This window comes from Falco peregrinus, chromosome Z, assembly GCF_023634155.1.
Source record: "Falco peregrinus isolate bFalPer1 chromosome Z, bFalPer1.pri, whole genome shotgun sequence".
In the NCBI taxonomy this organism is placed as follows: domain Eukaryota; kingdom Metazoa; phylum Chordata; class Aves; order Falconiformes; family Falconidae; genus Falco; species Falco peregrinus.
This window is the reverse complement of record NC_073739.1, coordinates 17,649,963-17,663,560: the sequence shown is the minus strand read 5'-3', so window position 1 is coordinate 17,663,560 and position 13,598 is coordinate 17,649,963. Positions and strand designations below refer to the sequence as shown.

At 35.0% G+C, this 13,598-nt stretch overlaps 1 protein-coding gene across 1 annotated transcript in view; it reads right to left on the bottom strand.

Moving 5' to 3' along the window:
- Window positions 1–1,588: 1,588 nt before the first annotated feature.
- The window catches only part of AP3S1 (adaptor related protein complex 3 subunit sigma 1), a 35,250-nt gene continuing 23,240 nt past the window's right edge, over window positions 1,589–13,598 (bottom strand). Inside the window, exons 5-6 of the mRNA XM_055791055.1 lie at window positions 12,801–12,908; window positions 1,589–2,865 (exon numbers count right to left, since the gene is read on the bottom strand). Coding sequence (XP_055647030.1) covers window positions 2,737–2,865; window positions 12,801–12,908 — 237 coding nt within the window. The 3' untranslated portion in view covers window positions 1,589–2,736. The remainder of the gene's footprint in view (window positions 2,866–12,800; window positions 12,909–13,598) is intronic.

Genomic DNA, 13,598 nt, shown 5'->3' with positions numbered 1-13,598 from the left:
TGGAATACTCTCTTTGGCTGGTCACCTTCTGCAACAGGAATTCTTAACGCTATGGTACACCCCATTGTGATCTTCTTGATCAGTTTAGGAATTTCCTTAATACTAACCATTATGTTACATTTGTGGGTTTGGACAATGTTTAAAAGGGTAACACTTACGTATGATGCTTTATATCATTAGGAAGACTGCTTAAGTAAAAGAATTTACTTAGTTTGATAGAAAAGGGGGGACTGATATGGAGAAATAGTGTGAAATAGGGACAATGGACATCGATTGTGATTGTATATGTCTGCCCAGGAATGTGTGTATGGTGACTGGTCATGGGTGCGGTGTCTGGTCACATAGCCACACAGCTTTGAGGAGACCCCTGCCCTTCTTCCTCTAACAAAGGGGCTATTTATAAAAAGGATGAGAACAGGATGAGAGACATTCCCATGTTCTCTAGAGGAAGAGAGTGCTAAGTCTCCTTGCTGGAGAAGATCGGATGGTCACAAGGACATGAATCACCTACAAACCTGCAAGACCACCACATTCCAGGCAAAGGACTGATAAGCTAATTAACATACGAAGCGAGAGGAAGCGGGTTTAGGTGACGAATATGTAGAATATGTATAGGCATTCATTGAATATTCATTTGTTTCATTGTCTAAATGTGAGATGGTTGGTCACTTCGGGCATGCACGCTTGTGGAGGAGCGATCCCCCGTGCATCTGCGCGCAATAAACATACCTACTTTATAACTTTCGAGTTATAGAGTCTAATTCCGCACGTCAGGAGTACCAAGTGTTTCAAAACTTCCTTTGGCAGAAGCACTAAATCTGCACAGGGGAACAATATGGAAAATCTTCAACATCTTTACTTTGAATGTCACGTGTTCTACACGTTAAGCAGAAAAACAAAAGTTGGCAAAAGCACGTAAAATTATAACAGATCCAGAGTTGTACTAGCTAAGCTGTCTAACCTGGGAATACTAAATACTTCATGGGGGAAAAAAATGCATGTTTCATTCTCTCAATTTCTTCAGTGGAAATGAAAAAGTGGTAATTTTCTACTTAAACCCCACCTGAAATTTCTTGAAGCTTCAAACTAAGAAAGTTAATTCAGAAGCATAAATAATCAAACTTTTCAAGAGGTATGAAGAGAGTTAATTCTGCTTGTAAAAGCATTTATAAAACAGTGTTACTTGATGATTACTAAATGTAACACAAACAATGTAAATGAACTTTCCTCCCTTCCCCTCCTCCCCCCGGCCCCCTTAAGAAATATATTAAAATTTCTTGGACTGTATCAGATTTTCTACTTCAAAAGTAATTTCTCTTTTTCTATCTCAAATGCTCTCAAAAGGCATCAATGATGTTATTGTGGATCAGAGAATGTGATGTGATTCCAAGTTTATCCTATGGGGTATGTCTCAACATTCAACTCAAAAGGAAAAGAATGTTCTATCAAATCCAAATTTCTCAAGTAACACAGGACTTCTCAGACTAGTCCTGAAATGTGTTGTCCTTGACATAATGTTATTGTATTTTCATACACAATATTAATGGCACACTTTTTTGGAGAAGAAAACTTTACAGGAATTCTTAAATATCCCAATGATATTTTTATTAATCATTTAAATAGACTTGTACATCACACAGAGTTTAAGAATATAATTATAAAAATCAATCGCTACCCCCTTTATTTTTTTTTAAATCACAGAAGAGTTTAAGAGCTGAACATCTTACACAGAGGTGATAGCACTTGGATTTTCTGAGGTCTTGACAATACTAAGTATCTCATAAATGTAATTCTCAAAGCAGAGGATCACAAATGTCATGAGGCACAGAGGCCCTGCTAAAGTCTCCTCATTTATTCTTCCAGAGTGCCTTTCTTTATCACATTACTTGATACACTCACATTTACAATTCTGAGCTGCGCAATCTACTCAACCCATTCTGTACTTCTCACAACACACAGCAATCTGTTTTCCCAAAACAAAGTCAGACCATTAAGGAAAGTCTATCAGATTGTGCGAGTATCTTCTCAATAGCTGTATGTAAACAGAAGTCATCAGATCTTCAGTAAATGCAGTTTCTCCTTCAGAATAATAATGAACAGCTTTTGTGAGAAATGTAGAGCCCGTATGTTCAACACAATACCTCTGTGTAATTCCTTCAGAGATTAAACTACAACATTAATGCTTGCTACAAGAGTATTTATATACATAGTCAATTTGTTCCTTGAATAGGAAATAACATGATTTATTGGAAGAATAGGTTTCAGACAAACAGGTATTTAGAAGTCCAGTTGGTTATGATTTTATTTAAAGAAAACTAGAGTTCAATGTTTTCATGCAACAATATCTTCGATAACCATGACAAGCAGCAGTAGTAGTTAAGGAATGCACTAATTATAGACCTTAGTGAATATACAAAAAACCTCAGCATTATAGGTTATACAAAGACATCTTAAATACTTTCCCAAAATACTGCAGCAGCCCAGACACAGTGATATGCCTTACAAGGGCATAGGAATGTAATTCAGAAATCACGTGGGGACCATCCATTTCCTTTAATTTCACAAATAAGACAAAAGCAACATTCAATTCCACACACTGATGTTTCAAATTATGTCTATACAGTACCTTGAGTTTTATTCAAATAGTAAAAGTTAGACATGTTGTTCATTCAGTAAACAATTATGCAGTAAATCTGTTATTACATTTCTTCCTTTGTTTTACCTGGAGTAGCCATGTTATTTAAAAGAGGGCAGGTTTGGCACTTTTATACTGATGTCACCAATATTAATATTTCTTGGGATCTCTGGCAGATTCATATTCTTTACAGCTGAAACAGCCCGGGCTGGAGCTCCTGCTAAACCAGCCTGTGTATAAAGTGAGGGAAAATTCAAGTCAGACAAAGCTGGTCACAAGAAGACTCACTAGGAATATTCACAGACAGTAACTTTTCAAGTATTTCCATGGTTACACAATTAGAAAGACCAGATGGTAATTGTGTTTGGAATGAAATGGGTTATTTGGAAATATAAACCAGATAGAGAAAACAGTTCACACATTCCTTTTTATATGGTAAAACATGTAATGTTGTTACAGATCTGCTAATAAGTTGGAATGAATTAACTTTATTTGATTTTAATAAATAATTTTAATAGAAATATAGAGGAATAAGAAATATATTTTAATGAAACTAGTAGCTGCACAACAAAAGCTGCTATGAAATCCTCTATACAGCCCTGTACCAAGGCCAAAAGAACAGGTCAGAATCACCTAGTAGGAATGATGAGAACTTAGAAAATAGACTTAAGACTCAAGATGACCGAAGATAGCTGGATACAGTATTTACAGGTAGCCTGGGAGAATGCATTGAAATGTCAGAATGTAGAATTAAAGGGAACTGGGGAGAGTCGACAGGAACAACTTAAGAGTTACCTGCCAAGAAATCGTGAACTTTAGTAAAAGGTAATTCCGGCAGGGGGAGATCGCGACCACCGGCTCATATACCACCTACCCAAATTGTACCCCAGACACATCTCTAGACTTTTCTAACCTTTACTGTGCAGAATCAGATTTGGGAGAAGGGTATGTTAATGATTTTTGGGAAATATTATGATTATGCATGAATATTTAATGAATATGTATGAATAAGTTCTATATATGGTGTCTGATTTTGAAGCTTGGTGTGCGTTGATCGTGAGAGGACTCACTCACGCACCTGGCCATCAATAAAGAAGTGTCTGCTTATCTACATCACATTGGTCTCGATAAGTTCTTCATTCTGAGATGTTGGTAACAATGTCAACTTGATGGACAAGTATGCAGGGAGGAACAGCAGGCTTATCCAAGCGTGCATAATGTGTACATCACAGAACAGACAATCTTGAGGTATTTAAAGTCCAATGTGCTGTGTTTGTCTCTTACCTATTCTAAAAATACATACAGTTCACAGTTGACTAACACTGGTTGCAGGTTCAGAATACGTAACCTCGAAGTAACAAGCTACTAAATGTCAGTTGAACTATATTGCTTATCTAAATGAATACATATATATTTTTATTTATATATAAGTCATTTCAAGGTGGCTTAGCCTAAAATAAAAGGATAAACACCTTGCATTTGCTGGTGATAAAAGACCACGCAGAGAGATCATTTCTATAGACCAAGAGGAGTAATCTGATGTCCCGCATATCTGCATCCCCCAGGGCACACTGGAACGTTACATAATAATGTGGTTATGCCAAATCAAACATTGACGTACTTATTCTGTATTAAAGTCCTCTACCGTGTGTAGTTTCCCTTCATTTAAAGCCAGAGCCTTTCTGTATGAATACATTAAGTTTTACCATACAGAGGTAAGTTCATTACTGACTTCCATTCAGTTCTTCCTTTTAGGTAAATCAACTGCCAAGTTTACACACTAGGGTGTATTACTGAAATGCTAATAAAGGTGATAGCCAGCTCAGAGGTCTGAAGACATACAGAACACCATCCTTCCCTATTGCTTCTGAAGAACACCTCTTCAAAACGTTATTTTAAGGACTATCAAAAAAATACTAATAATTAAGTTGTTACTGTATTTGATGCTGCATAGAAAAGGTACAATTCATTTTAAGTATGGAGATGTTTCTCCTAAAAGCTGAGATTCTCTATGTGTATTTAGAATTAGCTGTGTGGTTTTACTTCAGGCTTGCCACAAAACCGCACAAATAATTTGTGTTCTTGCTGGGGAAAAAAATAAAAGGCTTGGAAGATTTTAAAAAAGCTCTTATTTGCAGAAAAAGACATTAATATTCCAAATTCTATTGAATATGTACAAAAATCAACTTTTATTTTGATGTTTTAAAAGCAGGATTAAAAATACTCAAAAAGAATAAAAACCATGAAGTGATTTTCAGAACTACTGTGGTTTTCGAGTGTGGCATCTTGCAGGCCCAGTAAAAAGGAAGAATCCACAAGAAACAAAGTACCATGCTAAGAACTGGTTAAACAAAAGTCTAAACCTGTAGAAATGGAAGGACATTATGAGTGTCAAAGACTGAAGAAACCAGTGCATTTCCAGATAAAAGAATTCTGAGCAAGAAATACAGCAAAACAAAATAAGAACTTCTGGAAAAGTTTGTGTCATATTTGATTATTAAACAATGCTGATAGGTGACTACTGCCCAAACTATAGTCTTTTCAGATCCTTGCTCTCCACTGAAACTCTTTGCAACTACAAGGTGTAATCACTGAGTAGTACACCTGACTTCCATGGTGTCCACCTTGCACTACCGCAGAAAAGGATCCAGACACCTCATATACGTCTCAAATAACAACTCTTACTTTCTGAAGGCTGTCCAAAAAATGCTTTCTCCCTTTTACTACTCTCTTATAAATGTAAGGTCAAGTCAATGTAGGATTTCCCCTTAAAATCCTACCTACTGTTCTCCTCCCTTCAAAACCATAACCATTAGTCAAAAATAAAACTAAATAAAGTTTCTGATTTTGAACTAAGCTTTTTATATCATGTATGAAGATGTTAGCCACAGGAGGATTCCCAGTACCAGGAACTAGAACCAGAAAGCCATGAAGTCATTTGTTGTAACAACGCCCCTGCCAAACACTCATATATGAGACATGCCAAAGTTGGGAAAGGCATGTGGGGGTAGAGGAGAAAGCTTGGAAAAATCTCAAATCTCTAATGCAATCAATTAATTTGCTCTCACTTTGGCCTGACATAATCCAAATTACCAGTTCTCAGAAGTACAGATTAAGTAAAACTAAAAAGGTACAAAAAAGCATTTTCAAAGCCTCTTTTTCCTTGGTTTCCCTTAACATCACCGAATCTATCAGGTCATTCACTTCAGAGGCTGTTTCAATTGCAATACCTTCATGAAGGGGAAAACCTGGACCTAACACTAAAAGTATTCAGAAATGCAAGTATCCAAAATCTGCATCCCTGGATCTGCAGTATCTTAAAGGAGCAGCGTTAGACACTGCCACTTCTTGCTATTTATTAAAAAAACGGTACAGAAAATAGGAAGGTGCTCAACACTGTCCTTTTTATATTTGAGAATTTGAAATCAAGAGGTAAGTACCAGTGAAGTTTTATCACATAAAACAAAAAATGCATTTCCTTTTTATTTTGTTCTTTTAAATTCTATATTCAGTAACTGGAGAAAAATTCTTTACGCAAAACCAAAAGTGGGGCAATGTAAACTGTTTTCCATAGAGAAGATGAAAATACTAATAAAGTAGTAACAAAAGCAATGAATTATACAATTTGTAACTGAAACAATGAGAAACCAGAAAAATATTGGAAGTGACGGACATGGTCCACACAAACAGGCATGGCTGGTAATTCAAAAGAGAGATGCCTTCTAGGTGACTAGGATGGAGATTCCTTACCCTAAATTAATGAAAGTTAATTATTCTTAATGGACAAATAAAAGTTTTAGTATAACTGGTCATTATTTTTACCTACCTGCAGCTATCCTCTTTACACAGACTTACAGTCCCTGCCTCCCGCCCCAATGGCATAGGATTCAATGGAGACACAATTGAGAATTATTTCAAATACCACAATTGACATGACCATTGCCCTTCCACCCCCCCTATACAGTCATGACTTCCAACAGTCTCATTTCACGAGGACCATTCTGGATCAGGATCAGCAAAGATCCCTGACAAAAGCACTACGAATTTCAGATTACCTCTTTTTTTTGCCAGCAAGATTGTCTTCCACTATCATATGCTGGAGTAGAGATTTTCAAACTATTACATTATCTTCTCCTGTAATTCTCTATATTAAGTGGGCTTATAATTCAATGTATACATATTATGCATAATAGAATGCCATTTATCACAATTAATGTCAACCCTATCAAGCACAATACAGACAATACAGTATTTCTAAGGGAGAGCAAACAGTTCACAAAAGATGTCTGATGGATAAAATGACTAAAAAATATTTAAACTCCCAAACTGGGTAACTAATACATTATTTCAAATGCTATTCTATCTGAATGCTTTAGCATTCCTTTTTAGCAGGTGAAACAGTGAACTAGTATGTAGTCCTTCCATTTATTTATCTTTTCTTCTACAGAAAGTGAAAACTGTATTTAGAAACATAAAGGTACTACAAGAAGTACTTCCAGACCACTGTGCTTTTAAGGAGTTTTATAGAGGTACCTGATTAAAAGAGCCATCATTGTAACATTAAACTGGACAAGTTTCAACTGCCTTTTCTATCAAGTAATTCAGCAGGTAAGTTGGTGAGGTGCAAAGAAAAAACTGTTTCACTTGGAAAAAAACCCAAAACACGTAGCAAGCTTTAAACATGCAGTGAATGATGGAACTGTCTCGTCACAGCAAGCAAATGACTTAAACAAGTGAAAATGAAACTTCTGAAGACATACTAATGAAATTTCAGAAATACAGTATGAATTGCATACAGCTGGTATTACAACAAGCCAATACACCACATTTTTGCCACAGCTGCTTTGTATTCTCAATTTCATTCATTACTGAAAGTTGTGCTTTAATATTGAAATGCTGTAGCAGTTACTACAAAAAATGCTTGTAAACATGTTCATATACTTTTAGAGTGAAAGAGCAATGCCACATATGCAAAACAATAATGCTATTTAAAAGACTGAAATAGACATATTTAATAACAGAACTTCTATTCTACTGGTCCTAATCTATCAAGTGAGAAATATGACCTATTGTTCATTTACTTAGGTCATTATTTATCACTATAGGAATCAATTTTCTTATCATCATCCTTTCTCAGAATGCCCCACTGGTAACTTCACATGAAAGTGATCCCAGCAATGTTTTACTCTTTAGAAAGAAATCCAAATCATCTGGAGAAGTATTGTGCACGTATCTAATATGCAGATACAAATAGGAAAGAAAAAAAAAAAAAAAGATTCAATCCACCACACCAAACAACTTTACACCGAGCTAGCGATCACTAAAATAAGCATATAAAAATATACAGCCTACTGGAAAACAAAATAATGAAGGCTAACACTTTGCAAAATAAGCCACCCTTTTGCAGATATTTTGGAGGTACTAGGACCTCTCTGCTGCTGGTGTTTCATACCAATGCTTCTTTCCAGAACAAGTATGACTTCAAAGCAGCAGGGTTATGAAATCATGAAAGGATGCAATACATAATATAAAGGAATGATCATGTCCCCTGCTTATGAAGTTAAAGAAATGAACATAATTAGAGAAAAAACAAAATGAAGTCTGCAAGTATATCAAAATGAGGCCAAACAGATAAGACTTAAGACATACTCTTAGAGATTTTAAGCACTTGAATCACAAAGAGAGTAATGGATGGGAATGATTCATTATTTGTTTCTTTATTTTTCATTGCCAGACCCAAAAATAAAAACAGAGTATGTGTAAGCAGAACAGAGAAAAAGAAAAGTAGCTTTGCACAAATAAAAAAAACCCAACAAACCAAAAAACCAAACCAAATCAGAAATTAAGTTTCCTACTGTTCAAATGAAATACAGATTATGTTACAAGTGTTGAGATATTAGGCAGAGGAAGGTCATCTGCTTAATTTTCTTCATGTGCTATAGCATAATTCAAATTTAGGTAAAATGTTTCATACTACCCAAAAATATTCTTAGCGAATACTTTATAGCTTTGTGCTACTAAATCCAATTACAGAATTATATTTGTTAAATATTACAGGTATTACATTATCCTAGAAAGATAATGCAAAAAGAGCAAGCTATTAATAAATTAAATAAACTTCATCTGCTTAAGATTCCAGCTACTTAAAATACCTATGGTTTGAATACACAGATACTTAAAATGAGTGGAAATGAATTTTGAGTACTGCAATTAACACTGATGGACATTCAAACTGTTGAGCTGAACTAAATGTATCAAACAGCAAATGACAGGGGACAATGACCATAAACTGAACTTCAAATATACATTTTCCTCATCCTTTTCCAGTTCCTTGTTAATACTCATGTTCAGTGATTGCAGTTACCAAGATATCTTAAAGCAAAATCCAGGGATTCAGATTGCAAGGGCAGCAAATGTACATCTGAAGTTAAGTACATACTGAAAGCCCTTCTCATTTCATTTTATGCTTGATATACTTATGGTTGAAAGATCAACTTTAGTATTTCTACATAACCTTTACAAATTGCACTGGTAATTTTATTCTGTATGTATAAAACTATTTGAGTTTGTTGGTTTGCATGTTGGGGTGTTTTTTTTCCCCTATGTTTTGTTCACCTGACGCTTACTCTGAAGCTTCTCTTTGCAAGCAAGTAAAGGTTTTTTGTCTTCATTTGGAAATACTAAATACTGAAGCAAAGGAGTTCATATTACCTATTTTAGATTACCAGGTACAAAATTTTCCCAATAAGGAAGCTATTTCTATTATGTCATCACATCGTATTTTGTTATCTGTGTGTTCAGTTTTTATTCAGATTAGTTTTGCAGGGTTTTTTGTAATATTCATAGAAGTTCATATTCCTTTGTTTCTTAAACAATGATACAAAGAAAAGTTAAGTTATAAAATGCTGGAAGAGAAATAAAATAAAAAATATGACGTCAATGGAAAGCTAGTAAAATACACTATAGCCAATAAAAAGATGAGGGAACTACAAGAAGAAACTAGCACAAAAAGTAGGCTACAAGGACTAGTATGGGTATTTTTACACATAATTTTTGAGTCTGGCCTACATAATTTATTGCCTTTGACATCATTTTGCTTTCCCTTTTTGTTAAAAGTACATTTTTTCTAAAAGTCAGCAATACCTTTGTCTACCTGTCCTGTCTGGGAGACTGAAAGATAAAGGTCTGTAAGAGAGAAGAATGGAAAGAGCTAGAAAAGATCAGGAGGTTCGGAAAAATGAGGTCCAACTTAAAAGTCTAAATCACACGCAGTTGAACACTCCAAATAGAGCAGAGGTAGCCCAGGTTTACCTACAATACTTCCACAGGCTTCAGATAAAATCCCAATGACCCCTCTCCCAAAAATTCCCTCCCTTAATCACAATGATCTTTTTCTTTAGAAGGATTGACCAGAAATCCATTTGCAGATAAACACTAAACTAAAAGGTAGGGAAATGCATTTATGACAACATTTCTCAGGGTAGAAATAGAATTTCCTGTGTAGCCCATCCAAGCAATGTAAAAGCTGAATCAGAAATCAAAGCTAGGGACTCCCTCATAGTGGTTTAAATAATTAATGCTTTAAACAGAGATTAACAGATTCTTTGAGTTGTTAAGTTTGCTCAAATATTTGTGTATTTAATAAATGCATTCAATGTTCTTCACTAGACTCTAACTGAAAGCCTGTTTAGAAACCTAACACATCACTAAACAAATACCTGATGTCAAAAGGCTAAATTTTTATATTAAGGGAAGCCAGGTGGACACAATACAAAATTTAAAACACTTCTGAAAACGTAGCTCAGTTACAACTTTATTAGCTTCATCATTTCAACTATAAAAAAGGCAATTTAAACTTAAAGCAGCTACTTTATGAACGCAAGAATTGTGAGAGGTCTAACAAGCCAAACAGACTAAAGCTAGATTGCTGTGGCATAGGCGGCAGTCCTATGAACTACAGACTATATCAATAGTAATTTCTAAATTTTAAATATAATTTTCTTTTAAATTAAAGAAAACTAATAAGATCCACTAGTTTTGATTTCTTACTGACCAGCATTCAAAAATATCAAGTTGTTACTGATTTGATTTACATGTACTGGATTTGCTTGTATCTTGAAAATACATGTTTAGGAAAGACATGTTGAAAAATTTACGAACTTGATCAAAAAGACAAAAGGATAAAAGAAATAGCAATCAGGAAATTTCTGTGACTATAAATGAAACAAATGATTAATGAACTGAGGAGGTAGTTACCAGGTATTCTGAAGTATCTCAGCATTACAGTAACTGTTAAATTTGAAAAGAAACAGTCACTGAGCTAACAAAAACAAAAAAAATTCATTTGTGGTGAGCAGACTGAAATGTTCTACTCCATCCCAGTCACCAAGTGTTTTACCACTGCTACTTCTTTACCTTCTATAATTCATTGCTGAACGTAAAGGAACAGGTTCCTATTTGCCTTGCATATGGTCTGCGCTCTACTTGTTTTTTTATATCTTCTACCACCTATTTTTATACCAAGAGCATGTTAAAAGAATGACTTACTGATGAATAATGGAACACAGCAAGTATTGCAACAGGCTGCACTGAATCGATGAGTTTCAGTTGACTAGTCAGAGACTGGTCTACAGTTGATTTGGTAACAGAATTCACACAACTAAGAATAAATACCTTAAGTAAAAGCTTTCAGGTAAAACTGATATGCACATAATACAGGGTAGAAAATAGTTGTTCAGTAGGTTCAGCTTTTGGGAGACTACGTTATTTTCCATCAAATAAAGAAGAACATATATATACAGAAGTTGTTCAAATATAGTAAAAAATTATGAGAATAATTCCAAATATTAATCTTTGTGATCAATGGCTCATTCTGGGTTTGAGAAAAATGTTAAAATTAACATTTTGGACACCTACATTATCTACAATACTGTCCTTCTGGATGTACATTGCTAGGCACTGTATCTTATCATATCTAGCTTCTTCCTGTTTTTCATACAGTGTTGTCCTGTTCTTGGATACAGTTTGGAAGTTGTGCAAAACAGACAATTAAATGCATTAAAAGACTTGAGGTGGTGCAGAATTAGGAGAACAGTATACATTGTACCACAAAAAACCTGAAGCATTCATTTCTCTCTGTTGCACTTAAGTGAAGACTAGGAAGTTCTCTTGGTCTTCTCCTAAAAATGTCAATTTACTTCATCTTTATGCCACCTGCAATATTTCAATCCACTCAGCCAACTTCAACTTTAGAGAAAGTCTCCAATTCAAGCAAAGGTTTGTTTCGAAATTTGAGTATTATGCTTCAAAAATCAGATGATGCATTCTTCTATGGAAATACTCTCATCAGTAAGAATCAATCACAGACTTAGCTAAGATGTGCTAGTAGTATTCTGGCTTACAAGACATGTGGTTATGTTAAAGGAACCGTAATATTCTGTGTGATAGCTAAAGCAGTTCTAAAATCCTTTTTAGTCTAAGTTTCTTTCCTAAACACAGATTCAACGATTGTTGAATTCAAAAAGGACTCCCACAACTTAGGTGAGTATCCCTCACCCAGATTGTTACGGGCATATACAGAATACCACTTTCTCACTTGAATCTACTCAACTGAAGACCAAATGTTCAGATTATCAAAATGGCAGAATTCTTTTTTACTTGAAATTACTAAAACTAGGCTTTAAATTTTAGCTAGTCCATTCCAGATCAGTTTATTACTTTGTGTTGCAGTATTAGACACTAAATATGCTGCTGTTTTATTTTAGCTGCCAGAAACATGCTTGCAGACAGATATATGTCGTCTTTGTATACACCCTTTGGTTTAGATCTGATTTCATTTAAGTGTTATAGTCAGTAGTCCAGCATAATAAATACACTACAAATAACATGCCTTCTGCAAGAGAAGCTTAAACTGCGGAAGTATCTCAATAGCAACAGTGCACAGTGCTATTAGATACAAATTGCAAAAACTAATCAGCAGCAACTCTAAGCGATTATTACTTATGATGAAAGGTACGACATCCTAAGCTGACAATAATTGTCAATTTTTCGCATTATAAACAAGCAGTTGTATATAGTATGCTACTGAAGGACAAACAATATCATGTAGCATGCATGTACTACAACTATGTTTTAGTTTAGAAACTACACAGCATGTCACTCTTACCTCAGATTTCTCCAGTTTATTTTGAGCATCTATCTGAGTGACAATTTCATTCATGTTGGTCTCCAAAACCATTCCACCCATGACCATTTCAGCCAATATATTATGGACCTAAAAGAGACCAAAAGAAATTTTTTAAATGTAAAGTGTCCTACATGCACCTTGACAGATGATATATAGATTCCTCCATACAGGAACGCCTGCTTTCTGTAAGTGACTTAATTAATGTCAGCAATTTATTTAAACCCATTTGGGAACAAAGCTTGTAACTTGACGTTCATTTCTCCAGTATCTTCTTCACTTATCAATGCTAGAAGAAACTTTCACATTCATCTTTATTTAAGTACCTGCTTTCTATCCAAGGACTGGAACAAGAATTCTAGTTAGTATCAATAGCGGTAATACCTCTCAGGAGCAGGTTCTACAAGATAAAACAAACTGCTCACAAATATATGTGTAAAAACTACTTTGGGCTACACCTATGAAGGAAGAGAGAAGCAGTGATGCTCACCCGCCATGGGTACAAAGACTAGGCTCAGAAGTAGAATTAACATGCCTGAGCTGACCCATACTTGAGTATGTACTTTTTACGATAAACAGGGAGTCTTCAGCATCCGAGACTAGACTGACAGCTAGGACTAACTGAAAGACTACATAAGCCAGCTGCAGACATTAATGAAATGGGTGTGTCTAAATATCCCTCTTCCCTGCCACCTTGATCTGGGGATGCAAGCTCACATTCATGGATCTCTGCTTCGGAGTCTGTATTTGCACTAAAGACTTTTTAAAAAAAGCATGCTT